This window comes from Xenopus laevis, chromosome 3S (genome assembly GCF_017654675.1).
Source record: "Xenopus laevis strain J_2021 chromosome 3S, Xenopus_laevis_v10.1, whole genome shotgun sequence".
NCBI lineage: Eukaryota > Metazoa > Chordata > Amphibia > Anura > Pipidae > Xenopus > Xenopus laevis.
The window spans coordinates 54,906,735-54,923,076 of NC_054376.1; the positions used below are offsets into that span (position 1 = coordinate 54,906,735).

Consider the following 16,342-nt stretch of genomic DNA (forward strand, 5'->3'; position numbering starts at 1 on the left):
GTTATTCTTCTGCATAGGAAAGATTTGAGAAAGGTTTCTAGTTTTATTCCTATGCAGAATATCATCATAGCAGCCTCTTTCTTTCTCCTGACAACTTCCTTGACTACTTGGTGGGCAGACTGGTCAGAAAATGACCAGCAGGTGGTGCTGTTAACAGTACAGATTTCCCTTAATATCTTGGAATAAAAACAAAATAAATAATCAACGTGCATTGCAAAATTTCTTAGAATAACACCCTCATCAATTTTACATTCACTTATTTTAAAGGTTTACTTATCCTTTAAGTTTAACAGGGAAACTAAAGCTACTCCATTTTTGGTCCATGTGAGGCAGATAGATTACCAGTATACAAGCCCTTCCTTCACCCTCTGTTGTGACGGTATTGTTTTGTTAGCAGGAGTCCATTATGCAAGGGGTGCTAATGATCTCACAGAGGCCAAACATCAGAGTAGCTCCAGTCTCCCTAAATTTAAAGTAAGTGCTAATGCAAATCTTTCCAGTGTGCCATAAACCATGGGATTTACATGACAAATGTCCATGCTCAGGGAGCTTGAACTTCCCCAAAGAAAACTAAAAAGAATAGTGCTGTGTCCTTTTAAGATTTGATCATAGCAAATCATTCACACAAACGATAATCAAATATCCAAATATACAACTATTCCCACACCAGCCTTCTATTTACACACAGTATAATAGATGCTACTTCTATAATAACCACTACAAAAAAAAAAATGAAAGGCGCTAAACACACACACAAAACAGTGGTATTTCTCTGCTTATATCATGTAATCTCAATGCAAGCGCCAGTGTTTGCCCTGCTTTTCATAAGCATAATGGTCCCATGGCCACCAAGCCACAGCGACCTGAGTGGTTCTTGCAGATTACAGATGAGAACTTTTTTCCCCCCGTGAGCCACATTCAAATGTAAAAAAAAGTTGGTGACAAGTAAGTTACTGGGGTGCCATATAAGGGTTCTGACTGGAAGCCTACAGGTGCCTCTGTTTGGCAGTAGACATGATTTTTAGGAAACTACAGTTTGCCTTCAAGTCAGGAAAAAAATGAAAAAAACAGCTGCTCAGAGACCACTGGGAGCAACATTCAAGGGGTCAGTAAACAACATGTTCCTCACAAGCCATTGCTTGGGGATCACTGAGCAAGGGTCAACTGAGGAATCGGCCATAGAAAGCAGCCATATGGTGGCATTTTATCCGCAAGCTTAATTTTCACTTGGCCCAAGAGAACTGCTCACCTTTTTATATTTGTGCGGGTAAGTACATCTCTCTATTGTCCCCTGTGATGCCCCACGATTGACATTTCCAAGTCGTTCTTCTAAGTGGATTAGTTCCTGTTAACAAGGACGGAATATTTCACATCAATAAAGTACAGCTGATAGAAAGTCTATGACAAGCCATTAAGGCTACAATTAACGAGGCACATTTAAAAACATAAAGAGTTCTATTTCAGTGAACAAAAATAAATAGCAAGTAAAGGTCTTGTCTGCAGACTGTAGAAAGGTGTCAGTAAGCAGCCAATACCCAGCATTTCAGACCTACATAAATAAGAGACTTACATGAAGAGGTCATTATACACCGCTTTATCAAATATTGAAGCCTGACTAATGAAGCTTCCTGGTGCTGCAGTGTGCGTGCATACGTACATACACATTTATATTATGGCGGTGCTAGGACTCCCAGCTTGCCAACACCTCAGTACAAACAAGTGCACAACCATCACCACTCCCCCGCTTTTAGTAGTATAAAAATACAAATTTTACTGGCACTTGACCGCAAACAGATCTCTATCCTAATGTAAATGAGTAAATCTTTTGAGAACAAGTATACTGGTTACTGCCAATTCTAATTTGATTTGTTTCAGGGATCACTAATTCATTAACACTCTGCATTTGATTTGGCTATTTATCTGCATCTTTCTGCTTATTAATGCATTATCCGTGCAAAATGAGTTCTAGAATATATATATTTATCGGATAGAAATCTACAAAGGATGCAAAGTTGAAATTTCTTTTAAGGGTTTTGCCCAGCTTGCCTCAAGCACTTAGGGACAAGACAAACTCCCTATGCTTCATATGCACAGAGCTTTAGCCAAAATACATGACAACAGAAAGCTAAGAGTCTGTTACAAACCTCAAAATTGCCCCTGAAAGGAACTCTGAATGACCTTCCATCCAATCCAGATGAAATGTAGCGGATGTGAGGGTAGCCCGCCATGTCTGGAACCTATTCAAATAGCAGATGTAAGTTAAATTTCATCACAACTGCTTGGCAAAGCTTTCATAAGCAACTTGGCGACTGTTATGTCGGTTGGCGGCGCAGCAGTAGCAGCAGCGGCCTCTCCAGACCCCGGGTAGTCCTCCAAACTTTTGCCCAGCATGACCGTGTACTAGAGTTGTTGTATAGCACCGGGGGGTTCTGGAGGAACGTCATTTCGTTTCTACTATGTACTTTATTTACTGTATATGGCTGAAATGACAAAATCCACTTGACTTGATAAGCTTTTCTTATAAAGTAAGAAAGGAAGGTGGCTGACATATTGGGGGCTATTGGCCTTAGAAGCATGATTTCATTTGCTAGAACTACACTTATTTAAAGGGATGGGGCATATTGCATGGAGAAAGTAACTATTCATTATTTCCCCCTATAGAGAGAATGATCCCGAGTTACTTCCTGCTGCTCACAATAAATACAATGAATCTGGCAGCTCACCCAACTGAGGCGCAAAAAAACCAGTGCATGCTCAGCGCCTGGCCGCCAGTTCAGATAAGTGGCCAGAAACCTGCGGCATTATTGTGGGATTGTGGAGTGCACGGAATAGGGGATTGAGCCATATTTTAGGTCGTCTTTTCCTTTAAGAGAAATGTCTCAATTGATAAATTGTGTCTATCTGTTCAGAAAACAATTATTTGGCAGTGGAAATGATTTGGTTTTGGAAAAATGAGTCATTTGTAGCACTTGCACAATGGAAGTTTATTTCCTGTACCCATGAGAAACATTTGTGGGGCCTGACTTTTTGCTTAAAAAAACCATATAGCTTCTCTCTCTTGATCCAATTCATAAAAATATGAAGTGTAGCGTGGTCTTCTTTTTGCACAAAACCACTTGTCACCTCTTGCCATAGAGAAGTTTGGGTAATGCCGGGAGTATGGCAGGCACAGACAGTGAGAAGTAAACCTTGATGTGAACCTTTGTTGGGTGGGACCACTGTTATTTGTCTGGGGGTCATTATCCTAAGTTTTTGGGACACTCCCTCAAGTACGATCAAACACAGAAATTTCCAGGGGAAAGAAATGGCAGGCTTGTTTAGCAAACAAAACAGGTTTGCTACATGTTTCCACCCACAATAATTATACTATTTCCCAAATGGAATAGCTGCATTTAACCAAATTGTTAATGTTCTGGCTTCATAATTTAAAAACAGAGGGCGATTGTCATTATTATTGATCATTTGTATATTATCAGTGAGATGCTCAAATGCAGCCATGTGGCAATTAATATACATAGATCAGCAAGTGGCTTTCCTATTATTACTATAGTGTAAACAACACTAAGGGTAAGGTCACACTGGGCGTTTCGGGGAGATTTTTCATTTAAGCCAGCATAAGAGTGAGGGAAGGCGTTCGCCGCAAAGACGAGGTGATTAGTCGCCAGGCCACAATCTCCCCAAACACCCAGTGTGACCTTACCCTAAGTCAGCTGCTTAAAGGAGAAGGAAAGGTTAAAACTAAGTAAGCTTTATCAGAAAGGTCTATATAAATTCACCAGTAAATCCTCAAATGAATGCAGTTCTGAGTCCTCTGTCAAAAGAAACACAGCATTTATTTCCTTCTATTGTGCACACATGGGCTTCTGTATCAGACTTCCTGTTTTCGGAATAAACCCCAGGGCTAGGGCTTGAGCATGCTCAGTTTGCTCCCTTCCCCCCCCCCCCTGCTGAAATCTGGGCCAAGAGTTATGAGTGAGCAGGGAGAGACTCAGACACAAAGTGATGACACACCAAACTACTATGGCAGCTGCTATACTAAACAAACAGAGCGAGCTCCTAGAGCGGTTTACTCAGGTATGGTAAAGCATTCTACAGAATAAATATAGAATTCTAGCTTGCACTATTGTGGCTAATCTATTGGCAATAAACTGCTTAATTAGCCTTCCTTTTTTTTTTTAATAGCCCAAAATGACAGCTTTCCAGACTTATACTGTATGTCTGTGGCTTTGAAAATCTCATGAGAAAGCACTGTGCTAATAATGAAGTTTTCTCAAAGTTTTCCACGTTAAACACGGATATATTGATATACCAGGACTGAACTTTTTCCTTTTAAATACTGCAGTCTTGCCAAGCACCTGTTATAAAACAAATGTGATATTTTAAAAAGGCAGCAACAATATGTGGGCCTTGCTAATAAACGCTCATACTCAAACATGCAACTTCATCCAACAAACCTATTCATAGAGAAGAGAGGAATCTGAAGAGACAATATAAATCAGATGCAGAGTGTCAATGAGTAGCAGAGCCTACAGGGCATCACCTAAACAATAACAACAACTTAAATGCTATAAACATCCTTGTGTTTCATGAGCTGTATTATCATTTATTGAATTTATCTCAAAAGCTTTTTCCTGAATAATACACTCAAGAGTGAGATCCCTCTGGAATTTCCCATCTAACATATGGATACTCATATTTAATAGAAAAGCAGTGTTGGTTTTAAAGGAATGATCTGTCATTTTCAAACCAAAAATCTATAAATTTAAATAGGTTACAAGGCTGGTTTGTAACAGAGTTATATAACAAGGTAATATACAATTGAAACATGTGCAGTTTACAACAAAGCTGATAAGTAACCAGCTCAGTAGCATTCAATTCTTCATGGAGGTAATGGCACTTTCCTGAGTTTAGCCGTTATACAGCAGCCTAAAGCACACTGAGCATGTGGAATATCAACACCACCACAAAGGAGGTCCAACAAGATTTGAAAATAGGGAGCTCAAGCAGAAAATCTTGAAGGAATATATCATTACTGGTACAGAGCTGCTGAACCACTGGGCTGGTACTAAGTCCAGTACATAAGAAATAGCTTTTCTTTTATTCCTTTCTAGGTTTTAAATCTCCTTTCAATGCAGATATCTAGAGTGAAACATGAAGGGATTCTACTTATCTCATGCACTGCTGTCTTTTAAAGTAAAGTAAAAAAGACAGTCAGCAATTTAAAATATCATGCACTGCAGTGTCATTCTAAGAAACGATATGGGTCATTTCTTTGAGAAATCTGAAAGCAGTCTTCTCAGTTGAGATAATACTTGAAAAGTATGTGGGATATAAGTATGTTCAGGTTTCTTTTATAGCCAAGCTTTTTGGGCTATACCCCCATTAGTGTATAACAAGGTTAGGGATATACTGTACAACCATTTTGTTTTATATAAGTAATGCTTCTATAATTTCAGCAGTCAGGTAGGAAGAAAATGTAAAAAGGGTTCCTTGCAATTGTTCAGCCTGGGCTTCAAGTAGAACGAATGTCACAGCCTGTTATACTGCAAGAAGAATGTATGAAAAGCAGTGATTTAACTGAACTGTTGAACTGCATTGAATGCAGTTTAGAAGGTCCTCAAGTGAACTATGGGCTAATGATTCCTCTCTCTTTAGGACTGGCCCAGATATACCTAAATGTAAAATTGTAAAATTACTGCCACCCCAATTCTTTGAGCTCTGTTTGCAGACATGTCTTAAACAGGCAGTAATGACAGAAAGCAAATATACCATATTGTATATTTCAATGTAAGCATTATAGGGCTCATTTACACCTTGACTAAATTCACAAAGGTGCTTATACACGTGGCTTTGACTCTTGTGGCAAAGGCCAGTGCACCCCTTTAGCTTGCTCCAATGAAATGTGTAAAACAGTGCTTGGATGCAAAGGAACCCTGAGCTAACAACTGGATTGATGTGCCAGTAATTCCAGGCTTCCCTAGGAGGGTGACCCAATATGTGCATCTGGCGTAAAGTCACAGCAACTTGTGAGTGATACACCATAGCGGATGCTAATTTGAATTCATGTTGGAAAACGGCATGAAAGTAGCAGTGCCCATAAAGGTCATGGGGAAAATTCTGCATTTTGGTTGAGTTAATATATGAGCCCATGGATGAGTCTGTCCGATATCTGCAAACAGAATATTTTTTGGCTGAAGCAGTACAATTTTGCATGAAAGATTTTTACTCTTTAGACCACTGTATTCAAGACGGCTTACCTGCTACGGAAATCAGCCCTACTAGACCTCCAATAGCACAATACACAGTTACACAATAATTTTATAGAACGTATATTAGGGTTTCAAAGCAGTTCAACAGTGCTGTGTAACGGTTTATCATATTAAATGGCATATTGTTGGAGTTTCTGGCCATTTACGTACCGCATAGCGGAAACCTCTAAAACACTGCGTATTTAGCACAGTAAAATATGTGCATACATAAGAGTTTAAAACTGTAACACAACTATTCAATAGCTGCATAATAGCTCATTATGCCAATGTTTAAAGATAAAAATAACTTACCATTAAAGGAAGGGCCCCAATTTGCAGATGGTGAAGCCTGGGAGGCGGATGGTAATGAGCTAAATGAGTATGCAAAGGACCTGTTTGATAGGGGGCTGCAGTCACTCCAGTTTCAATTGCTATTTCCCTGGAAAAAAACAAAAATTTGGGTCACATTCTTCTTAAGCCATTAAATGATTATGGATTGTAAGATATGTCAAACATGAAAAAAAAATGACAGTATTATGTATGACAGTAACTCCATACTTTTTTATCTCAAAGATGTGGGGCAAACATGATTATTAGTGTTGCAATATCTGTACTTTTTAACAAAATGGTTATACGATTCTCTGGCCTTGATAAAAGGAGACATATAGGATAAACAAAAAACCCTAATTTTGTAGGTAATTATGTATAATATACTGTATGGTGTTGGTTTCACATTGTGCTAAAATATATTTAAAAATAGTCCCTTTATTAGAGCTCCCTATAGATGTTCACTGGTCCCTGTCTATGTTTCAATGAGGGGTGGGCGTGTCCTAATGGTCCCTGCCAGAAGCACAGTAGGAAGGAGGGATAGAGAACCACAGCTCTGCATTCACACAAGCAAAGACAGGCTTCAGTTCCCTATCAGGTCAGTCTAACTGTGGATTGATTCCTGTCCTTCAGTGCAGTGTGCAGAATGCCGCTGGCAACCCTGCACAGCTAGAGAATTCAGAGAGCAGCAAGTGGAACAGATGGGCAGGACTAGTAGGGATTTTGCAGAAATTTTCAATACAGTAACGAGACAGTAAAAACAACTTTTTCAAGAATATTCCTACTATAAACGAGTACAATGCACTCGTACATTCTTGTTCTTTAAACAAAATGTCTCCTTTGCATTTGAAACATTTAAAAACAAAAGTAGAAAGATAAAGCAAAAAAGGAACAAGATTGCTGTAGAACAGTGATCCCCAACTAGTAGTTCGTGAGCAACATGTTGCTGTCCAACCCCTTGAATGTTGCTTCCAGTGGTCTCAAACCAGCACTTATTTTTGAATTACTGACTTGGAGGCACATTTTTAATTACATAAAAAACACATTCTGCCACACAGAGCCTCAAGAAGGTTGACAGTCCACCTAGGGGATACCAAATGGCCAATCACAGCACTTATTTGGCACCCAAGAACATTTTTCATGCTTGTGTTGCTTCTCAACTCCTTTAATATATATAAAAATATGTTGCTCATGGGTTCAAAGGGTTGCGGATCCCTTCTGTAGAACATACATCCAACCAAATTATACATTGGGATCAGAACAAAGTGCAGCCATGGGCCCCAGACTGCCTCCATTTTTTGTGCAGCCTCTAGCCAAATATGTCAGTTTTTGACTGGGGAAGGCATGGCATAGTAAAGAAGTTGGAGGTAGCAGAGTTTAGTGCTCGGTCGGAGTTTCAGGTTGTCCACAACTCCCAGCGGGCGCACCAGTAGAGACTAGATACATGGAAAGCTCAGAGCATAGATATATTGCACTACTTCTCCCCAGAAGCATTGGATAAGAGGGTAGTAACAGAACACATAATTAAAAGTTAGGCTTTGAAAGTCTATATTGAGTAAGATACACAAGATTAAGGATCCTCATCTGTATATTATCTATCTAATCAGTCCCACACTGACATAGTAATGTCTGGAATTTGTTTCAGTGCATATTCCAACATATCCTTATTAAGACAGTGAAGATATAGTGTTAAGACAGGACAAGGATTTAATGAGCTCAACCCTACACATGTACAACTTAAGAGTGGATTCCACCATTTATATTGGCCAAAGGCTTGGTTCTGAAAGCATGCCTGAAAGTTGAATACTACAACCTTATAAACCTATACTACTATAACCTTATAAACAAGCCATGAATCAATAAACTCAAAATGGAATAAGCTGATAGCAAACAGGAAGTATAGTTTCTCTTTAATAACCTACTACTTATTTTAAAATTTAAAGCAATCATACTTAGATAATATAGGCAACTATAAAATTGGTAAAAGGTAAAGTAATAAGTTACAGAGTGGGTCATTTACTAGCACTGGGTAAACTTGCATTGGTACAGTAATCTATGGAAAATACAATTTTTACATTTTTATTTTTCCTGAACTTGTAGCTGCAGCTTTCAAAATGAAGCTCTTTAGCAATTGGTTGTCACAAAATCTGCACAGTCCTGATAAACAAGGAGGATCCACCCCATGTGTAAAGTACTGCCTTTAGTTTAAGGGTCTGTAATTCCAGTGCTTACCAAGCAGAGCGCTCAGGACCTTGACGAGGATGGGAGGACATAGTCTGAGGTACATGAATATGGTGTCCATGGCCATAGTTTGGATGCATTCTATGAGGATGTGGAGGTGGGCGTTCATGAGCGCGCCTAAAAATATAGATGGACAAAAATGTTAACATTTAAAATATTTTAAACCCAATAAACGACCAAAAAAGTATTCAGCTAATGTTTCGGGATAAGCGCCGAAGCATAAACCAGTTTTATTTCAAAAGGAGTACTATTTGGCCATTTTATAAATAATGAAAAATAATCTAAAGAGTGTTTTGTGAATCGTGAGATAATTAACGGTTTTGCATGGTTAGGCGTTGGAAACCTGACGCACAGTACAAATACAGTGTAGAAACTCATTTAGAGTGCCAGTACTTTCAGATTTTTATTGTAATGATTATGGAGTGCTCAGAGGAAATATATTGTATTAGAAATATAAAACTGTAATTTAAAATGTATGTTGGGCTTTAGTAAAAAAGCATGGAGGTTAAGTACACATTACAAACGGCTACCATAAAATGTTTTAGGGATTACAGATAGAGAGATTGATTCAAGACAAAAATCCACATACGTTGGATGCTGCATCATTCTCCGCCTTTGAACTTCCATCCTCTGGATGACCTCATGTGCGTGCAATCTCTGTGTAACTGGTGCTGTGGCAGATATATGGTGGGACATGGACTGGTGGGATGTGGAGAGATGCTGAGGAAGGGGCGCTGCAGCAGCTGAAAGATGATGGGAAGGTGGGGGTGGAGGCACAGCATGTGTAGATGTGAGGCTGGGAAGAGGTGAAATAAAGGGAACTTGATGAGCAATAACATAATCCATTGGTGGAGGTGGGGGAGGAGGTGGAGGTGGTGGCGGTTGTGAAGCTGAATTGGAATGAGGGCAAGAAGAAGTTTGGTGATGAAGAGGTCTTGGAAGGGATGTATCTGAAAAATATAAAACAAATAAAAAAAAAGTTTATTTATAGGAAAAATATTAACACAGAAATACATTAAAAGGGCCATATTTTTAGAATTGGCACCATTACACTACACCCCCCCCCAGGACTCCCAACCTGCATAACTGAAAACTAGCCAAACTTTACAGTGTCCCCACATCATTAAAAAATAGGTGATACACAGCATCAATGGGGTCTACCATAACGGCCTGTGTCACTTCTATTTTCCGCTTGGATTTCTGTGACTGGAAACCAAACTGTGGTCCTGGCACCTTATCACAAATTAAAGCAGCGAACATAAGTGACGTCCCAATATAGTGGTCACAAACAAAAGATGCCCTGCTCTGTATTTATTTATTTTTTTAAAGGTTTTTATTTAACATTTTCACAACACAACAACACAAACATAAAGTTGCAATGCTATGACCATACAAATAAAATGACATGTTTAGCGGGCAATAGTAAGTTATACAAAACAGGAGTATACAGTAAGACACGTTCCAATAGTCAATGGGAGGAAACTTAACTTAGAGGGGAATAAATGGCATTGGAGAAGTAGCTACGTGAGGCGATTACCTATGTGGTCTTAGAGGGTTACCCCTGGATTAGTGTTACCACCCGGGCGGTATTTTACCAGCCTAGCCGGTAAAACACCAGCCAAGGCCGGGGCCGGTATTACAAATTTACCGGCAATGTAGCTGCCAGTAAATATGTAATACACTTAAAAAAAGCCCATGGCCTGCCCCCAGCCTGCTCCAAACTTACCTTTTTTCCTGGGCTTCTTGCCAAATTTGCGTGTTTGGCTCCGCCCCCTTTGACGGCACAATCCGGTCAGCCAATGGAGCGCCAGGCCCCACCCCTTTATCGTCACGGCCCCACCCCTTTAAGACCACCCCTCCACCTGCCGGTAAAGTTTATTTTAAAAGGTGGCAACCCTACCCTGGATTGACATCCAGCCAGGGGTCCCAAACCTTTTCAAACTTTTGGGGGCACCGTCTGGCCAGATAGGTTAATTTAATAACTGGCAGGATACGGTTTACTAATCTGACCTATTGTTGGACCTGTGGGGGAAGGGGGCTCATCCACTTCATTGCCACATGTTTTTTGGCATAGAAGTACAGTGATTTTAGCAGGGTGCGGGTCTTAATCAGTGGGGCCGTGTCCTCTAGTACTCCCAGCAAGCATACCTCCGGGGCAAGAATGCCAGTTAAGAGGGATTGCTCATTAATGTATTGCACTACTTCTGCCCAGTATTTATGTACCACAGCATGTGGAAGAAACCCGAGTCTGGAGAATTGCATTTTGGACACGAAGAGGTAGGGTTACTACCCATTAATTTTAGCCTTAGCGGTGTGATATACATCCTGTGAATTATTCTGTACTGTACCATCTTATCTTTGGTGGAGATTAGATAGTCATCTAACCCCTCAGTTGCCTCTGCCCACATCTCATCGCTCAAGTGGGGCATGTCGACAGCCCATTTACTCCTTGCTTTGTCAAAGGGTTTCCCCAGGCTAGGTATCAGGGCCCTGCTCTGTATTTTTAATCACGACATCAAATGTAGCGGCATTTATATACAGGCACCTGAGGGCCTGTGCCTAGGGCATCAGCTTTTGGGGGGCAGCCCTTGGATGCCTACATCCGGGGTTGAGGGGTATTGAATGTATTGTAGCGCAGTAGCAGCAGAAGTGTTGTCACTTGTAAAGGAAGTTAAATCACACACAACCGTGTGTGTGTGTGTGTATGACATCACATCCACAACTTGGAGGGCATAGGGTGGCACCAGACCATATAACCTACGTAAATATGTTCCCTTCTTTTAGTGCTGTTGGAAATTTTAACTCAATTAATCTACAAGTTAAGAGTCAAACTCTTTTAAACTAAGCAGTATGGAAATTCACGCACAAATAAAAAATATATATACTTTCTACTTACAAGAAGCATGCATATAATGTCGACAAGAAGAGAGGGGAGTTGGAGGAGGAGGCTGTGCTTGCGCTACCATGCTTGATCCATAACCATCAATTGCCATGGTTTGAGCAGTGCTGGTAGTAGCCTGATGTCCATAAACTGTTGATCGGGATGAAGAGCCAGGACAGCAAGGATCAAATGCAGATGTACTATGAAAACCAACACTTCCATGGCTTCTTATGCCATTGTTACTTAAATCTACAGGCAAGGCTTGCTGTAACACAAAAAATGAGTACCAAATATCAACTTTCTCGCATCACTTATATCACATTTCCTTGTGAAGCACTAATTTACACTTGTATTGTTTCTGAAATAATCAATTTACACTTTACAATTTCCCTCTCAGCATCTGCCTATTTCAGTCTCTCTCCATGCAGGAGTGGAGTGTCATATAAGATATAACTGTCAATCAAAATCTAACTGGGGGGTGGAGCTCCCTTTCATAGCAGACGTATTAGAGCTCACACAAATAACGGATTCTAGCAAAAAGAAAATAACAGACTGGAACAAATCCTGCATGTAGAAACAGGATTTCTACGGATTTTAAAGAGTGAGTGCTAATGCATCTTCTAGGCAAAAGGATCCAAAAGCTACATTAGACTGTCAATCAAAATCAGAATTGCCATTCCTGCATGGAGAGAATGAAAAGATACAGATGCTGAGGGGGGGGGGGGAGTTGTAAAAATTATCTTGAGAATTTCAGAAATGGATCAGAATTATAATTAGACCATTTCTTAGTTCAGGGAGATGAAGCTTATATTAAACCATTCATTTTTATGATAGTTTACCTTTAAGGAGCCATATCTTTTAAATGCCCATTAAGGCTGCAGAAATTATACATTCAACAAGTCCCTTTATGGTGCATACGGTTAATGCTTTCTGTGACAAACAGTGTTTTATACATCTTCTAGGGATCCTTACCGGGTCATGATAGGTAGATCCTGAGCTGCTAGATACTCCACAGGGTGGGGGCACTGCAGCATTTCTTTCCACAGTACAGTGCGAGTCCCTGAAGGAAGGAGACAAAGGAACACCTGGGTGAGAACTGTGATGGTGATGATGATGGTGGTGTGGAAAATGATGACTGTGCGGTGGAAAACAGCTTGAATGGGGATGTCCCAGGACATGGTTCTGTGAGGATCCTCCACATGGAGAGTGCTGGGGACAGCAAGATGGTAAACGCGGCATTGCTGGAGGGCCCCCATCTGCATTGGCGCCAGAAGTACAAGTTCTGGAATCATCTATAAGACACAAAAAAGAATTTGCTTTCAACAAAAAGCTGCAATACGTAAAAGTCATTTGAAATATTCTAATGAAAATATATATGAATGGGAAATGAAGGGATAGTCCACTTCCGGAAAAAGGCTTCCTTCAAAGCCTCTTGCAGATAAGTGATTTTATATTGGGCTTATTGTTAGGATTACTAGCAATATCACTGCATACCAGTTTATACAATGAGCATTTTCCCTCCCATAGAGCTGCATTCCATCAGTTTTAACCTTTTACTCACCTTACTCAGTAGAACCCCAAATTCACACTACTAATAGTGTCTTGGCGACCCTTGTAGGCTCTGAATGAGCTCTGGATATACAGCAACCAATCTTCCTAATCAGTTATTGGCCAGTGCCACCACTAACTAGATATTGTGGACCCCCCCCCCCAGAATAAAAATAGGTTTTAAAAAACCATGTGTGTCCCTTTGAGATACCACAGACTTCTGTTGCAGTTTCAATGTTGCCCTTACCTCCATGGTTCATTGGCTGGGCACTTCCTTCACTACCTTGACCCATTAGCATCCAGTAGTGTTATATCTCTCTTACAAAATTTCAGCAGGACATGTGGGACTGGTTATACAGAATGCTCAGGACCTGGGGTTTTCCAGATAACAGATCATTAAGTAATTTGGATCTCCATGCCTTAAGTCTACTAGAAAATCATGTAAATATTAAATAAACCCTGGTTTTGATTTCAATAAGGATTAATTATATCCTGTATGTAGGATGAAGTATTATTACAGAGAAAAACAATCATTTTTAAAAAATTGGATTATTTGGATAACATGGAGTATACAGGAGACAGCCTTTTCATAGTTCAGAGCTTTCTGGATAATGGGTTTCTAACAGATCCAATACTGGTCCTACAAACATATCATTAACTAAAACTTCACCCAAAGTTTGCTCCCGGCATCATTTGATAGGCCAACGTGAGCATTACCCTGTACAAAAGAACAGTTGAACGTTTTCAGGAAGTTGTACATTTTCAGTTAACTGTGCAAATTGCCCATATGCAAGCTGGTAGCTGTAAGTATGCCCAGCAGGGACATAGCCACCCCAGAGGCATCTAGTTATAATTACTTTTTGCTCAGGCACCTCCTACCACAGCCACATTTAAAGCACATTATGAAAATATGGATGAGTTATTTTCTTGCTTTGCCTAAACCATATTGAGCAGACCAAGAATGGAAGGCCTTTCCACAAGGAAATGCTCATGTATAGATACATTAGTGAAATAAAAAGTGTGCTGCTTTTAGGTTTTTATTATAGGACGACATACATACATAGTAAAGCCTATTCACAAAAGTTTTTGAATCCATGCAGGTCAACAAGGTATCAAATTATTTGTTTGCTACTCAAACCTGTAAGGGGTGGTTCACTTTGAAGTTTTAACTTTTAGTATGTTATAGAATGACTATTTCAACGCAACTTTTCAATTGGACATCATTCTGTAATTCTTCTAATTTTTTTTAATTATTTGCCTTCTTCTGACGCTTTCCAGCTCGCTAACCCCATCATAAAAGAAATGCTCTGTAAGGCTTCAAATGTATTGATATTGTTACTCTTTATTCATGTTTCTATTTATACTCCACTTTCTTATCCAAATTGGTGCTAAGTTGCTAGGGTAATTTGGACCCTAGCAACCAAACTGCTAATACTGCAAACAGGAGAACTGCTGAATAAAATGTAAAATTTATTTAAAAAACACAAATTATATAAAAATAAAAAATTAAAACCAACTGCAAATTGTCTCAGAATATCAGTCTACATCAGGTCCCCAACCTTTTTTTACCTGTGAGCAACATTCAAATGTAAAAAGAGACAAGCAGCAGCACAATCATGGAAAATGTTCCTGGGTGGTACAAAAGAAGGATTGCGATTGATCATTTAGTGCCTCTGTGTGGACTAGCAGACTACAGGAGACTCTGTTTGGCAGTACACATGGTTTTTATGCAACCAAAACTTGCCAACAAGCCTGGAATTCAAAAATAAGCAGCTGCTTTGAGGCCACTGGGAGCAACATTCAAAGGGTTGGAGAGTAACATGTTGCTGACGAGCAACTGGTTGGGGATCACTACGGTACTTCCAAACGCAACACACTTTGTTAATCTAATCTTACTGAGGTAAAATGATTTATTTTTAAATTATATGAAAATTTACATAGATGAATGAAGTTCCACAAACTTACATACCCGTTGCTTGCTCTGTCTTTGTTTATCTCTTCTTGCTCTTAAAATTTAACGCTCAGTCTAAATAATACCAAGGATATGATGATAAAATTTGACTGATTGAGTATTGCCGACTGTGTAAAGAGACAAAGCTCCAGCAAACAAACCCTTCTGCTATGTTTCAGAATCAACTTACCTGCTATGGTGCCCACAGTATTTGGAGGGATGGCAGGGATTTCAGGTACTGCAGATCCCATGAGGCCCGACATAGAATCAGAGGCCGGCTCTGAGGTAGAGGTAAGACTGGAAACAATGCTGACAGGCTGGGACTCCACTCTGCCAGAGGTAGTTGGCACAACGGTGGGATCTAACCAACAGAAAGGTAGCAAAGCTATAATAAACGTCAACCTGTTACAGCAGGAGAATATAAGAAAAAAGAGAAAAGAACCCCACATATAACCAATAAAAATATAAAGTAATCCCTAGATAGACGTATGTTGCCAAGGTAGTAAAGAATTAATTAATTAAAGAGAAGCGAGTGCCAATTAGGGCATGTATCAATTCATTTTAATAACAAATATATACTTAATCAACTGAATCAAAAGAGGAGTCAATTGATTTAAAATCGGTGCTTATTAATAAATAAGGTAAGATCCAATAAATTCATTAAAAATGAAGACTAAAAAGCAATTACCAATGGATCTATCCCTTATCAGTATAAATGATCACAATAAGTTGATATGGTGCAATTCCTAAGTGAGTAAAGTGCTAGTGCAATAAATAATAAGGATTACTTAAAATTTCATGAAATACCTAAAAATGTAATTATAATGTTAATGACCAAAAATGTGGGTAGGTTGATAAAATAAAAACATGGCTTCAATCCATAGAAAAGGTTTGCTAAGAAAATAGGAAAATTTGGATAGAGGTGGAGCTGTCCCAAAAGCTAACTGCCTGATTGTTTTCTAAGGCCTGGGACACCACAAAGAAGGAGGCAGGACAGGGTAACCGGGACTGTGGCCTTGATACGTTAGCTTGCTCTAAGCTTAAAGAGAGCCGAGTACCCTAAAAAGCCACAAATCCACGGCCCCTTAGAAATGAAGGAAGCAATGAAGATTGAAGGTAATGATGGATTAAGCCAAGAAAATATCA

The 16,342-nt window shown here is 39.6% G+C and overlaps 1 protein-coding gene across 7 annotated transcripts in view; it reads right to left on the reverse strand.

Moving 5' to 3' along the window:
* rnf111.S (ring finger protein 111 S homeolog) overlaps nucleotides 1-16,342 on the reverse strand; it is a 38,732-nt gene that overhangs the window by 5,746 nt on the left and 16,644 nt on the right. For 5 of the 7 annotated variants that reach the window (XM_041587732.1, XM_041587731.1, XM_041587733.1 and 2 more), the window contains 8 exon segments: nucleotides 15,387-15,557; nucleotides 12,670-12,989; nucleotides 11,713-11,962; nucleotides 9,406-9,766; nucleotides 8,808-8,933; nucleotides 6,561-6,687; nucleotides 2,145-2,237; nucleotides 1,250-1,345 (listed from right to left, as the gene is read on the reverse strand). In XM_041587732.1, coding sequence (XP_041443666.1) covers nucleotides 1,250-1,345; nucleotides 2,145-2,237; nucleotides 6,561-6,687; nucleotides 8,808-8,933; nucleotides 9,406-9,766; nucleotides 11,713-11,962; nucleotides 12,670-12,989; nucleotides 15,387-15,557 — 1,544 coding nt within the window. 7 annotated transcript variants of the gene reach the window in all.